Raw genomic sequence first — 13,056 nt, forward strand, 5'->3', positions numbered from 1 at the left:
TTATACAGCACAGTGCTTGTGCTGTATAATTTGGCCCCCCTATATCACCTGAAATACCTGGCTGATAATGCCTGCTGCTGCCTTTCCCCCTGTAAACTGATCACGGTTTATCATGGCTGCTGAGCCTGGACACCGTGGTCAGTTTACGTGTATCCGCCATCCGCAGCTCTCCAGTCCACCTCTGTCCACTCTCCCCCCTCCCTGCCTGTCAGTTCCGTGTCAGTGCCTCCCCCCCCCCACACTGCTGCTGCTGAGGTTGCATTAAAGGTTTTATACCATCCTCTGTGTTTAATAATTCTGTGTGCCCAGTATCTTTGTCAGTGTCAGTGTTTACCTATTTTCAGAGTGCCACTCGGTGCCCACGTGACCTGTCGCCTCTCTGCTCTCCCCATCTGACAGCTACAGTGGGTAGGGCCAAGATTCCCCCGCTGATGTCAGTCAGGAGGGGAGGAGGAGAGAAGAGAGAGGCGGCCGGTCACGTGAGCGCCGAGTGGCGCTCTGAAAATAGGTAAAGAACGTCTTATTGTTATGAAACGCATTTTCAGAGCGCCACTCGACGCTCACATGACCGGCCGCCTCTCTCTTCTCTCCTCCTTCCCTTCCGACTGACATCAGCGGGGGAATCTCAGTCCCACCCACCACAGCTGTCAGACGGGGAGAGCAGAGAGGTTACAGGTCACGTGAGCAAAGAGTGGCGCTCTGAAAATAGGTAAAGAACGTCTTATTTTTATGAAACACATTTTCACAGCACCACTTGGCGCTCACATGACCGGCCGCCTCTCTCTTCTCTCCTCCTCCCCTCCCGACTGACATCAGCGGGGGAATCTCGGCCCCACCCACCGCAGCTGTCAGATAGGGAGAGCAGAGAGGGGACAGGTCACGTGAGGCGCTCTGAAAATAGGTAAAGATTGGCTTATTATTTTTTATAAAACACAGACACTGGGGAACACAGGATTATTAAACACAGAGGATGGTATAAATTGCATATAGTGGCTTAACAACCACTTTAAGTGGAGCCCATTTAGCCTACCGGTATGCACAGTTGGAATAGTAAACAGTTTAACCTCCCCAAAAACGTGCAACTCTTTTCAGTCTGCCTTGTGCTTTCCACCCCTCTAACACACTACATATCTAGAGGGTGCCGGTCCTACTTTAGATTTCCAGGCTGCGGTGTACCCATTTCTATCTCTAGCCCGCTCGTTAGATAATTACCATCAATATCACTATGATAACTCATTGTCCAATCTGCAGCCCGGTGCCAAAGGAGGTTGTATTGCTGATTCGGGGAACAGATAAGTTATCTCTCTGGCTGTGCAGTGTGGCAGGGGTCTCTAAACCACAAGATTAGCCGAACAGATTAACAAAATCCCTTTTTTTGAGAGAAACGGTTCACAACGATCTGTTTCAACTCTGAATTCTGCTGCTCTGCTGAAACCTCAACTTTGATTTACAGGTAAACGCATTTCAACAATCAATACTCACAGTTGCGCACACTTTGCTGGAGGTGTCACACAATCCCACCTGACAGTGTAAATAAATCTGATTGAATCCTCCCAGAAATTTGAACACTTGAAGTGAAAAGCGACCTCTAAGGGACACTCCATTTTCCAGCACAGAGATTGTTTGGTCGTTCTTGTTGGGACATCTAAAAGTGATATCATCAGACAAAGGATTAGAAAATTTTCAACCATATCCAGATAGAAATGTGATTAATTTCCATTGATTAATAAATTATTTCCTGTAGCAGTTTTCCTGATCTGCTTCTGTCATTTCTGGATTGTTCCCCATTGATTAAATTCTAATGCCGCGTACACGCGACCGGACTTAGGTCCGACAGACTTTCGACGGAGTTCTGACAGAGTTCTGATGGACTTTCCGAATGAACGGACTTGGCCACACACAATCACACCAAAGTCCGACGGATTCAAACGTGATGACGTACGACCGGACTAGAATAAGGAAGTTCATAGCCAGTAGCCAATAGCTGCCCTCGCGTCGGTTTTTGTCCGTCGGACTAGCATACACACGAGCGGATTTCTCGGTAGGAACTGGGTCCGGCAGAGTTCTGGCGGAAAAATTTGAAACATGTTCCATTTCTAAAGTCTGTCAGACTTTTGCAAATCAAAAGTCCGCTGCAGCCCACACACACGATCGAATGGTCTGCTGGAATCATTCCGTCAGACTTTTGATGTTGAAAAGTCTGGTCGTGTGTACGCGGCATAACAAAAATGTTTTTACTTAACAGGCGATTGCTTGATTGGGGGTCTGTTCTGCAAACTAGAGGTCCACTCATTACGTAATACAATTTGAAGCAAAATATTTTGGACACTTCTTTGCTTTTTTCAAATATATTTTAATGTTATAAAAATTGTAAAAATGTAAAAACAAACAATAAAAGCAAGCAATTTAAAATAAGAGTAAAAAATAAAAAATAAGAAAAAGTGCTATTGCAAAAAGAAGACTTGATTTGCTATTTCCCATTGTCTCATAAAAAATAAAAAATAAAATAAAATAATCAAAAACACTTGAAATCCAATCAAATTAAATAGCCTTAAACCATAATAATTTATCCTTCCTCGCTCACTCCAATGCCTTTCCCCTGTAGGCAAAATTCTGCCTAAAAAAATCACATAATTGTGGAAATTTTGGTGAAGTGAAATTGGGCAAATTTGCTTGTGTCTTGGAGGTAAGTATTACAATTTAATTTTCCTCTTCTAGTGTGAAATAACATAATTTTTTCTAAGTAATTAAATAATATTTTAAAACAATATTTTTTTTTATTCGGAGCGGCGATTTTAAATATGCTTAAAGCGCAACAATAAAAGTAAAAAAAATTCCTTTAACCACTTTCAGACCGGACCAATTTGCTGGTCAAAGACCAGACCACTTTTTGCGATTCGGCACTGCGTCGCTTTAACTGACAATTGCGCGGTCGTGCGACGTGGCTCCAAAACAAAATTGACGTCCTTTTTTTCCCACAAATAGAGCTTTCTTTTGGTGGTATTTGATCACCCCTGCGGTTTTTATTTTTTGCGCTATAAACAAAAATAGAGCGACAATTTTGAAAAAAACACATTATTTTTTACTTTTTGTTATAATAAATATCCCCCAAAAATATATAAAAAAACATTTTTTTCCCTCAGTTTAGGCCGATACGTATTCTTCTACATATTTTTGTTAAAAAAAAATCGCAATAAGCGATTATTGATTGGTTTGCGCAAAAGTTATAGTGTTTACAAAATAGGGATAGTTTTATAGCATTTTTATTAATAATTTTTTATTATTATTTTTTTTACTAGTAATGGCGGCGATCAGCGATTGTTATTGTGACTGCGACATTATGGCGGATACATCGGACATTTTTGACACATTTTTGGGACCATTGTCATTTATACAATAATCAGTGCTATATAAATGCAGTGATTCCTGTGTAAATGACACTGGCAGTGAAAGGGTTAACCAGTGGGTGGCAGTGTAGGGGTTAAGTGTTCCTAGGGGTGTGTTACTAACTGTGGGGGGGTTGGGCTTTCATTTAGTGAACACTGATCTCTGCTCCAATCACATGGAGCAGAGATCAGCGTCACTAGTTGCTAGGCAGAATGGAGAAATGCTGTTTACAACAGCATTTCTTCATTCGGCCGCTCCGTAAGACGATCGCGGGTCCCGACCAGCGCGGGAGCGCGCCGCCGGCGGCACGCTCCCGATGGCAGGGCGGCAAATTTAAAGGGACGTATATTTACGCCCATTTGCCTGCCCGTGCCATTCTGGTCGGCAAGTGGTTAAAGTGCAACAATAAAAGTTAAAAAAATTCCTTTAAATATCATGCCTGGGGGTCCCCTTAATATGCCTGTAAAGTGGCGCATCTGTAGCATGCATAACACATACACACACAACCAATCACAGATCGTGGTAAATGGCCAATCATAGCAGCCATATGTAAGCATATGATATCATCTCTCATTGACGACTCTTCTTCCTCACACAGAGACCGATGCGAGGAGGGAGAGTGATATGTAAGTATTCTACAACCGGTTCAAGAGATAATACAGTTCCCAAACAGTGCCATCAGTGCCCTCAGTGTCATCAATGCCCACAGTGTCATCAGTGCCCACAGTGTCATCAATGCCCACAATGTCATCAATGCCCACAGTGTCATCGGTGCCCACAGTGTTATCAGTGCCCACGGTGTCATTAGTGCCCACAGTATCATTAGTGTCACCGTGTCATCTGTGTCATCAATGCCATCGGTGTCACCGTGCAATCAGTGTCATCAGTGTCACTGTGCCCATAGTGTCATCAGTGTCAAACAAGCCATTAGTATCTTGTGGAAAAAAATGACATGTTCAAAAGTGTAGTAGGTAGTCAACAAGTTTGATATGTCATTTACTGTATGCTCCTAGAACACCTGGAGGTGCTACTTAAATGTTGGGCCTCTTTATATGACTAGGCTGTGAAAAAGTCTCACACATGTGGTATCGCCATACTCAGGAGGAATAGCAGAATGTGTTTTGGGGTGTAGTTGCAAGTATGCATGTGTTGTATGTGAGAAATAACCTGTTAATGTGACAATTTTGTAGAAAAAACAAATTGTCGTATTAGAATTGTGGGGAAAAAAAAGGACACCTTAAAAAAAAACGGCGCACGCTGCGATAGCAGATCAGGGTAAAGGGCCAATCACTGTGGTCCTTTCAAATGTGATCAGCCATGTCCAATCACAGCTGATCACAATGTAAACACACTTGCTGGTTATTGGCATTCCTTTCCTCACGCGCCGTCACAGTATGAGAAGAGGAAAGTCGGTAGCCAGCAAGTGTGACAGGAGACATCTACACTGATAATCAGGGCACTGAACATTAGTGTCTTGATAATCAGTGCAACCATAACAGCGACAATCAGTGTCCATCAGTGCCGCCTATCAGTGACCACCTGTGCTGATTATCAGTGCCCTTCAGTGCCACCTATTAGTGCCCAATAGTGCCGCCTATCAGTGACCACCTGTGCTGATTATCAGTGCCCTTCAGTGCCACCTATTAGTGCCCAATAGTGCCGCCTATTGGTGCCCATCAGTGCCATATATCTGTGTAGCCTCATCAGTGCCTCCTCAACAGTGCCCACCAGTGCCTCCTGTCAGTGACCATCTGCGCTGCCTATCAGTGCTCTTCAGTGCCACCTTTTAGTGCCCAATAGTGCCTCATATCAGTGCTGCTTATCAGTGCCCATCAGTGCCACATATCAGTGCAGCCTAATCAGTGCCTCCTCATTAGTGCCCAACAGTGCTGCCTCATCAATGCCTCCTCATTAGTGCCGCCTCACCAGTGCCTCCTCATGCCCATGCAAATTTGTCTGAACAGGAAGGGGGTAAAAGTGCCCCGTAGGCAAGTGGTTAATTGGCAACACAGGGATAATAATAAAATGACAAAACTTATTATAATTTAAGAAGAATAATATACAACACATGTAATGGACTTACTGGTTGGTTATGATGTTATATCTGGGGCCGGAGGAGCCATCAGGTGTTGGGGTGGCGTAGCAGTTTTTCATGACGAGCACAAATGGTGATGAACCGGAAGGTCCAGTTACAACGACACCAGCATATAGGATGGAGGAGGAGTTCAGCCACACCTGGGAGGCGGTATACGGGGCGATGTATGTGGAATCTTCGAACAGGCCCATCGTTATTGTGAAATTTGCTCTTCCAGCCACATTGATAGTAGCCGAGCTGTAACAGAATATAATCATTATTAAATATTAATTAGGAAAATGGTAAAGGCATGATAAGGGGGGATTTACTAAACCTGGAACTCTCAAAATCTGGTTCAACTGCCCATGGTAACCAAACAGCTTCAAACTTCAGCTTGTTCAATGAAGCTTTGACAACAAATCCTGGAATCCGATTTTGGTTTCTGTAAAGAGCTGCACCAGATTTTGCACTCCCCAGTTTTAGTAAACCAACCATGATGTGTTCATTTTTGGACTACGACAGAGATAGCTGGTTCTTTTGTTTTTAGGACGCAAAGATATTTTATGTGCATAACCGCAATATTACAAATAAACTTATATCGCTATTTTTTGAAAGAATTAATTCAAATCAGATCTCACTTTTACAAGATTTGTACCCAGCATCACTTTGTACAATAAATGGAACGTATGGTATGAAGATACTGAGATAAGGGGCTATTCCTAGTACAATCGTTTGTGTATTTTTTGTATTCTATCTAGGGGGGGGGGGAGGGTTTGGGGTCATGACCAGAACAACCTATTGCTCATGTTACGCAAAGGACCATAAATATGCTCAGTATTATTGGAATTTGTAGAGCCCCTTCATTTCTCAACTCATCCTTCCCGTGGTTGTAGAGGTTGAATATGGGACTTTGATAGAATGTCATACAAAGTAGTAGGAAGACAAACCATTCAGAGAGCTTACTGGTTCAAAAAAGCCCAAATGAATGCATTAGGGGTCAGAATAAATAAAACCTTCCCCTTCATCAAGGACTTCAATTAGAATAAGAGCCTTAAATGGACTTGTGTGAGTCTGCATATGGAAGCTAAGTATTGGATTGGGAGAGTTACTGACCAGCAGTATCTGCATGAGCAATCCAGATCTCGGTTGCTCATGCAAATACTGCTGGCCAGGTTCTTATTCAAGGTGAAGCCCTGAGGAAGGGGGGTTTATGACACCCCCGAAATGCATTGCATTTATTTTGAGTATTTTATCCCTTGGGCTGGTGCTCTTTTCCATTAGTTCAAGATTTTGTTCTGATGCATTTCTGCAGGACTGGACACCAACTGGACTGTCACAAGATCTGAGCACAATTGTATCTCATTCAGCCCCACACCTGTATCTAGGAAAGGTACCAAGGAAAAGCCACTCACACTACGTAGGTGCTGATAGCGGTTAGAAGGTTGATCTCCATGTTTAATGGATAAGCGCAATGAAAGTCAATGGGGATCTCGTCTCTTATAATCACTCCGTCAGATTGTGATGCTAGGTATACAGTATTTGTATATGTGATCTCAGTTCCATCGTTCTGAAAAAATAGCATTTAGAGCAAAAATGATCACAACAATTTTGGGCAAAAAACATTTTCTTTTTTCTCATTGTTAAATAGAACAGTACACATGTTATAGTCATGTAGTCGTGTATCCAGATCCTTTTTTCTGCAGCCTCCCACTCAGTCTGAGATTCCATTTAATCAAAATGACGCACCACAATTACATTTTGCCAGTATATCGGTCAAATGACCAATGATTGCTTTATTGATCCCTCTCTGATTGTCCCTGTTGTACCCTCTACCACAGGGGCCTCCAAACTTTCTAAGCAAGGAGCCGATCCACTGCCTTCCCGACTTTCGGGGGGGGGGGGGGCAGACTGTGGCCAACAGGAATAGGAATTTGTTTTAGGCATCAGCAGGGCTGGACTGGGACAGAAATTTTTCCCTGGACTTCATCCAGACCTGCCCACATACATTTTGAGTGTCCCATCAGCACCCCTTACATCAGAGTGTCCCATTGCCAGCCCCCTTACATCAGAGTGTCCCATCAGCACCCCTTACATCAGAGTGTCCCATTACCAGCCCCCTTACATCAGAGTGTCCCATTACCAGCCTCCTTACATCAGAGTGTCCCATTGCCAGCCCCCTTACATCAGAGTGTCCCATCAGCACCCCTTACATCAGAGTGTCCCATCAACACCCCTTACATCAGAGTGTCCCATTACCAGCCCCCTTACATCAAGTGCCCCATTACCAGACCCCTTACATCAGAGTGTCCCATCAGCACCCCCTTACATCCGAGTGTCCCATCACCAGCCCCCTTACAACAGAGTGTCCCATCAGCACCCCTTACATCAGAGTGTCCCATTACCAGCCCCCGTACATCAGAGTGTAACATCAGCACCCTCTTACGTCAGAGTGTCCCATGAGCAGCCCCCTTACATCAGAGTGGCCCATCACCAGCCCCCTTACATCAGAGTGGCCCACAAAACCCACGGCCCACCGCGGAAACTCCCGGTAGTCCCAATGGCCAGTACATGCCTGGGCATCAGTGGCAGTAAACAGTATCCTATCAATGGTATTAGCGGGGAAAATAGTGCTCCATTGTTGGTGTCAGTGGCAGGAGTTTTGCCCCTTTGTTGGTGTCAGTGGGCAGAATAGTGTCTCCTATTAGTGAGATGAATAGTGCTCCAAGGGCCAGATAGAGACAAGCAAAGGGCCACATCTGCCCCCCCCCCCACCCCCACCACAGTTTTGAGGCCACTGCTGTACCATAGAGATCCTTCAGTACCTGGACTGAGTCACCTTTTATGGCTCATTTTGGGTTTCCTGTTCTTCAAGGGAAAATCCCGGGATAAGTTGCATTGTTACATCTGCTGACCTCAATCTGTTCTAAACATTTGTGATTTACAAATTATTGTATTCATTTTGAGAAACTCCTGCTAGGGCATACTCAGCAGCAAACCTTCTCACCACACATTCAGATCCATCAATTGAGAATTTTTCACATTAATAGTCATAATGTAGCCTTTGAACTGGACAGAGAATGGGAACAAAAGGATGATGGTAGGTGAATATCTCCGGGTTTATCTAAATGTGCCATTTAGCGGTTTTCTACTGATCACTAGAGGAAGTATGTTGTATAATGGAACCATATCAAGGGTATGTACTGACGTCACCACACTGTTCCACTAAGAGGACGGGCTTTCCGATTGTATCTGCCGGCTGGCACTGTTTTTACTATGCAAGTTTTCAACCTATTTTGATGTAAGTGCAATACTTATTTTTTTTGTTTGTTTCAAATATTTTTATTAATATAAAACAGAATAGTTACAAAAAACGTATGACATAAACATAGGACAGGTTACATAACTCAACCTTAAATTCCAATCCAACAATAGGAGTTATCATTACTGCTTTAGAGTACTAGTAGTAGGCGAAACCGGAAATAATAATGAGCCCAATTGTTCTACAGGATTCTGTGCTCATGTAAAAGTTAGGAGATCAACAGGAGGATCGTCTGACCCCTGAGCATTAGAATAAGAAACCCGCCTAGTCCTAAAGTGGCATCTCTTGTTCTCCCCCTTTGTATATGGCCGTAAATAAGTTATGTGGGTATGTTCTTGCATGACCTGAGGGAACGTGATCAAGGCAGGTCCACAGTGGCGTGGGATGTAGGGGGAGTGTGCCAATCTGGAGGCTAGAGAGGGTCACTAAAGTACATGGGGAGTGATGATCTCATTAGGGTCTTAAACCATTCATATAGTGCACAGGTAAAAAATTGCATAGCGTGTGGTGCACTAATGTCGCAAAGGTGAGTATTATAGGGTGCGAAGTCTTGAGATGTAGGTCAATGTAGGGTATGAATGGGAGAAATAAGTCTGAAGATAGAGAAAGAAGATTGGGGGGGTGTCGTGGAGGGGGTAAGGGAGTGCAGGGGGGGTGGGAGGGGGGGATGACTAGGATATGGTCTTCAAGGAGGGGGATCATATTACTTATTTTTTTTATACAGTGGTGTGAAAAAGTGTTTTCCCCCTTCCTCATTTCCTGTTCCTTTGCATGTTTGTCACACTTAAGTGTTTCGGAACATCAAACCAATTTAAACAATAGTCAAGGACAACACAAGTAAACACAAAATGCAATTTGTAAATGAAGGTGTTTATTATTAAAGGTGAAAAAAAATCCAAACCATCATGGCCCTGTGTGAAAAAGTGATTGCCCCCTTGTTAAAACATACTATAACTGTGGTTGTCCACACCTGAGTTCAATTTCTCTAGCCACACCCAGGCCTGATTATTGCCACACCTGTTCACAATCAAGGCATCACTTAAATAGGAGCTGCTTGACACAGTAAGGTCCACCAGAAGATCCTTAAAAGCTACACATCATGCCGAGACCCAAAGAAATTCAGGAACAATTGAGAAAGAAAGTAATTGAGATCTATCAGTCTGGAAAGGGTTATAAAGCCATTTCCAAAGCTTTGGGAATCCAGCGAACCACAGTGAGAGCCATTATCCACAAATGGCGAAGACATGGAACAGTGGTGAACCTTCCCAGGAGTGGCCAGCCGCCCAAAATTACCCCAAGAGCGCAGCGACGACTCATCCAAGAGGTCACAAAAGACCCCACAACAACGTCCAAGGAACTGCAGGCCTCACTTGCCTCAGTTAAGGTCAGCGTTCATGCCTCCACCATCAGGAAAAGACTGGGCAAAAATGGCCTGCATGGCAGAGTTCCAAGGAGAAAACCACTGCTGAGCAAAAAGAACATCAAAGCTCGTCTCAATTTCTCCACAACACATCTTGATGATCCCCAGGACTTTTGGGACAACATTCTGTGGACCGATGAGACAAAAGTGGAACTCTTTGGAAGGTGTGTGTCCAAGTATATCTGGCATAGAAGGAACACTGCATTTCATAAAAAGAACATTATACCAACAGTAAAATATGGTGGTGGTAGTGTGATGGTCTGGGGCTGTTTTGCTGCTTCAGGACCTGGAAGACTTGCCGTGATAAAAGGAACTATGAATTCTGCTGTCTACCAAGAGATCCTGAAGGAGAATGTCCGACCATCTGTTCATGTACTCAAGCTGAAACAAACTTGGGTTCTGCAGCAGGACAATGATCCTAAACACACCAGCAAGTCCACCACCGAATGGCTGAAGAAAAACAAAATGAAGACTTTGGAGTGGCCTAGCCAAAGTCCTGACCTGAATCATATTGAGATGTTGTGGTATGACCTTAAAAAGGCCGTTCATGCTCGAAAACCCTCTAATGTAACTGAATTAGGACAATTCTGCAAAGATGAGTGGGCCAAAATTCCTCCAGGACGCTGTAAAAGCCTCATTGCACGTTATCGCAAACGCTTGGTTGCAGTTGTTGCTGCTAAGGGTGGCCCAACCAGTTATTAGGTTTAGGGGGCAATCACTTTTTCACACAGGGCCATGATGGTTTGGATTTTTTTTCACCTTTAATAATAAACACCTTCATTTACAAATTGCATTTTGTGTTTACTTGTGTTGTCCTTGACTATTGTTTAAATTGGTTTGATGTTCCGAAACACTTAAGTGTGACAAACATGCAAAGGAACAGGAAATGAGGAAGGGGGCAAACACTTTTTCACACCACTGTAAATTACTAGACTGTATTACACTATGGTCAGTTTTTTTTCCTTCTGGGTCATTTGGTGTAAATACGGACACGGACTCTATAGACGGTCACAGGGGGAGATCTACAGCCATCCAGCCTGCCTGTCAGGGTTTCTGATCTGGTCATCAATTGCAAGCTCAAGGCCGTGGCTGGGTTATAGCCAAACGCCCTTTGTGCTTGCTATCTGATAAGCAGGTCTTTATTACGGTGGTTGGGCACTCTTCTTTAGTTTGAAGTCACTGTGGTGTCATTAGGAAGAGGATTCATTTTCTTTAATATGGACTACTAATATGTTTTAATTATTTATTTATTTTAATTATTTATTTATTTTTTGAATGAGACCTTTAGCGCAGCTTCTCTTTTTTTTAAATTCTATTTATTGTGTTTATCCCACACCAAGCTGCTGCTTTCACAATTTTTTCTCTATATATTATTTTCTGATATAATTTACATTAATCCTAACGTGGTTTCCTCTTTTTGCCATATCAAGAACATACTTTATTTAAATTAAAGCGGGAGTCCGCCATTTTTGTTTTTTTTTAAAAGCCAGCAGCTACAAATACTGCAGCTGCTGACTTTTAAAATAGTGACACTTACCCGCCCAGTGCGCCCGCGATGTCGGCACCCGGAGCCGAACTCTCGATCGTCTCTCGGGTGCTGCCGCCGCCATCTTGGGTATGGGAATCAGGAAGTGGAGCCTTGCGGCTTCATTTCCCGGTTCCCTACTGCGCATGCGCAAGTCGCGCTGCGCAATAAGAATGGTCCCCGCTATCTCTGGGAACTGTGTGTTTCCCAGCAGGCAGCGGGCAATCTTCGGAAAGGGGCGTAGATTCTGCGGAAAGGGGCGTGGCTTCTGCAGAATCTACGCCGGAAGCGGGCGCAGATACCTGTACTGTACAGGTACCTGCACCCCCCTCCCCCCTGAAAGGTGCCAATTGTGGCGCCGGAGGGGGGGAGGGTTCCAATGAGCGGAAGCTCCACTTTAGGGTGGACCTCCGCTTTAAGGTCTGTCCTTGTTTTCTCTTGTGAATCATTTAGATTACTATGTGTTTGCATAGCCAAAGTATTAAAATTATGTATTTACTGTACATTATTGTTCTAGTATTTATCATTTTATAATCATAAAGCTATTAAAAAAAGTAACATATAAGTATCTAGTCTCTGTAGCAGGTCATCTATGATATGAAATCAAATAAAGATGTAATAGTCATCTACGTACCTCAATGGATCCCCCACAACTACCATTTGCTGGGCGTGTGATGAAAGTGATGTAACTTTGATCACTTCTTTCAGTGATTCCTCGGCAGGAATAATCTCTCAGATGGAAGGCTGAGGTGCTATATTCCAGCTTCTCCAGGAGACATTTGCTGAACCGTACTTCTATATTCCCCAAGCCACAGGTGACTTGTGGTATAAGGTCACCTACGATTAGAAAAGAAGACCATATTGATATTTACATCTCATCGGCTTCACTCACAAAGAATCGCCTACATTTCTTGACCTCATTTTAATAAATTAGTTAAATGGGGGGGTTGGGTTTGTATTATGCCGCGTACACGCGACCGGACTTTCAGGCAGACTAGGTCTGACGGTCTTCCCGACGGACTTTCAGCGCAGTTCCGATGGACTTTCCAAACGAACGGACTTGGCCACACAAGAACGGACTAAGTCAGTTTGTGTTGAACATGATGACGTAAATGGGACTAAACAAAGAAGTTTAATAGCCAGGACCAATACTGTAGCTTCCCTTGAGTCGTATTTGGTCAGTCGGACCAGCACACAGACGAACGGTTGTCCCGATTTTAGTCCGTCAGAATTGAGTCCGTCGGATAGATTTGAAACATGTTCTATTTCTAGGTCCATCGGATTTATTTTTCGAAAAATGTTCAGACTAGCCCACATACGATCAGATTGTC

The 13,056-nt window shown here is 43.7% G+C and overlaps 1 protein-coding gene across 1 annotated transcript in view; it reads right to left on the reverse strand.

Moving 5' to 3' along the window:
• The window catches only part of LOC144000342 (uromodulin-like), a 103,742-nt gene that overhangs the window by 19,857 nt on the left and 70,829 nt on the right, over positions 1–13,056 (reverse strand). Inside the window, exons 12-15 of the mRNA XM_077494133.1 lie at positions 12,360–12,562; positions 6,874–7,028; positions 5,471–5,719; positions 1,483–1,645 (exon numbers count right to left, since the gene is read on the reverse strand). Coding sequence (XP_077350259.1) covers positions 1,483–1,645; positions 5,471–5,719; positions 6,874–7,028; positions 12,360–12,562 — 770 coding nt within the window. The remainder of the gene's footprint in view (positions 1–1,482; positions 1,646–5,470; positions 5,720–6,873; positions 7,029–12,359; positions 12,563–13,056) is intronic.

Source organism: Lithobates pipiens, unplaced genomic scaffold (assembly GCF_037356315.1).
Source record: "Lithobates pipiens isolate NorthernLeopardFrog02 unplaced genomic scaffold, aLitPip1_a1.2 Scaffold_22, whole genome shotgun sequence".
Taxonomy (NCBI): Eukaryota; Metazoa; Chordata; class Amphibia; order Anura; family Ranidae; genus Lithobates; species Lithobates pipiens.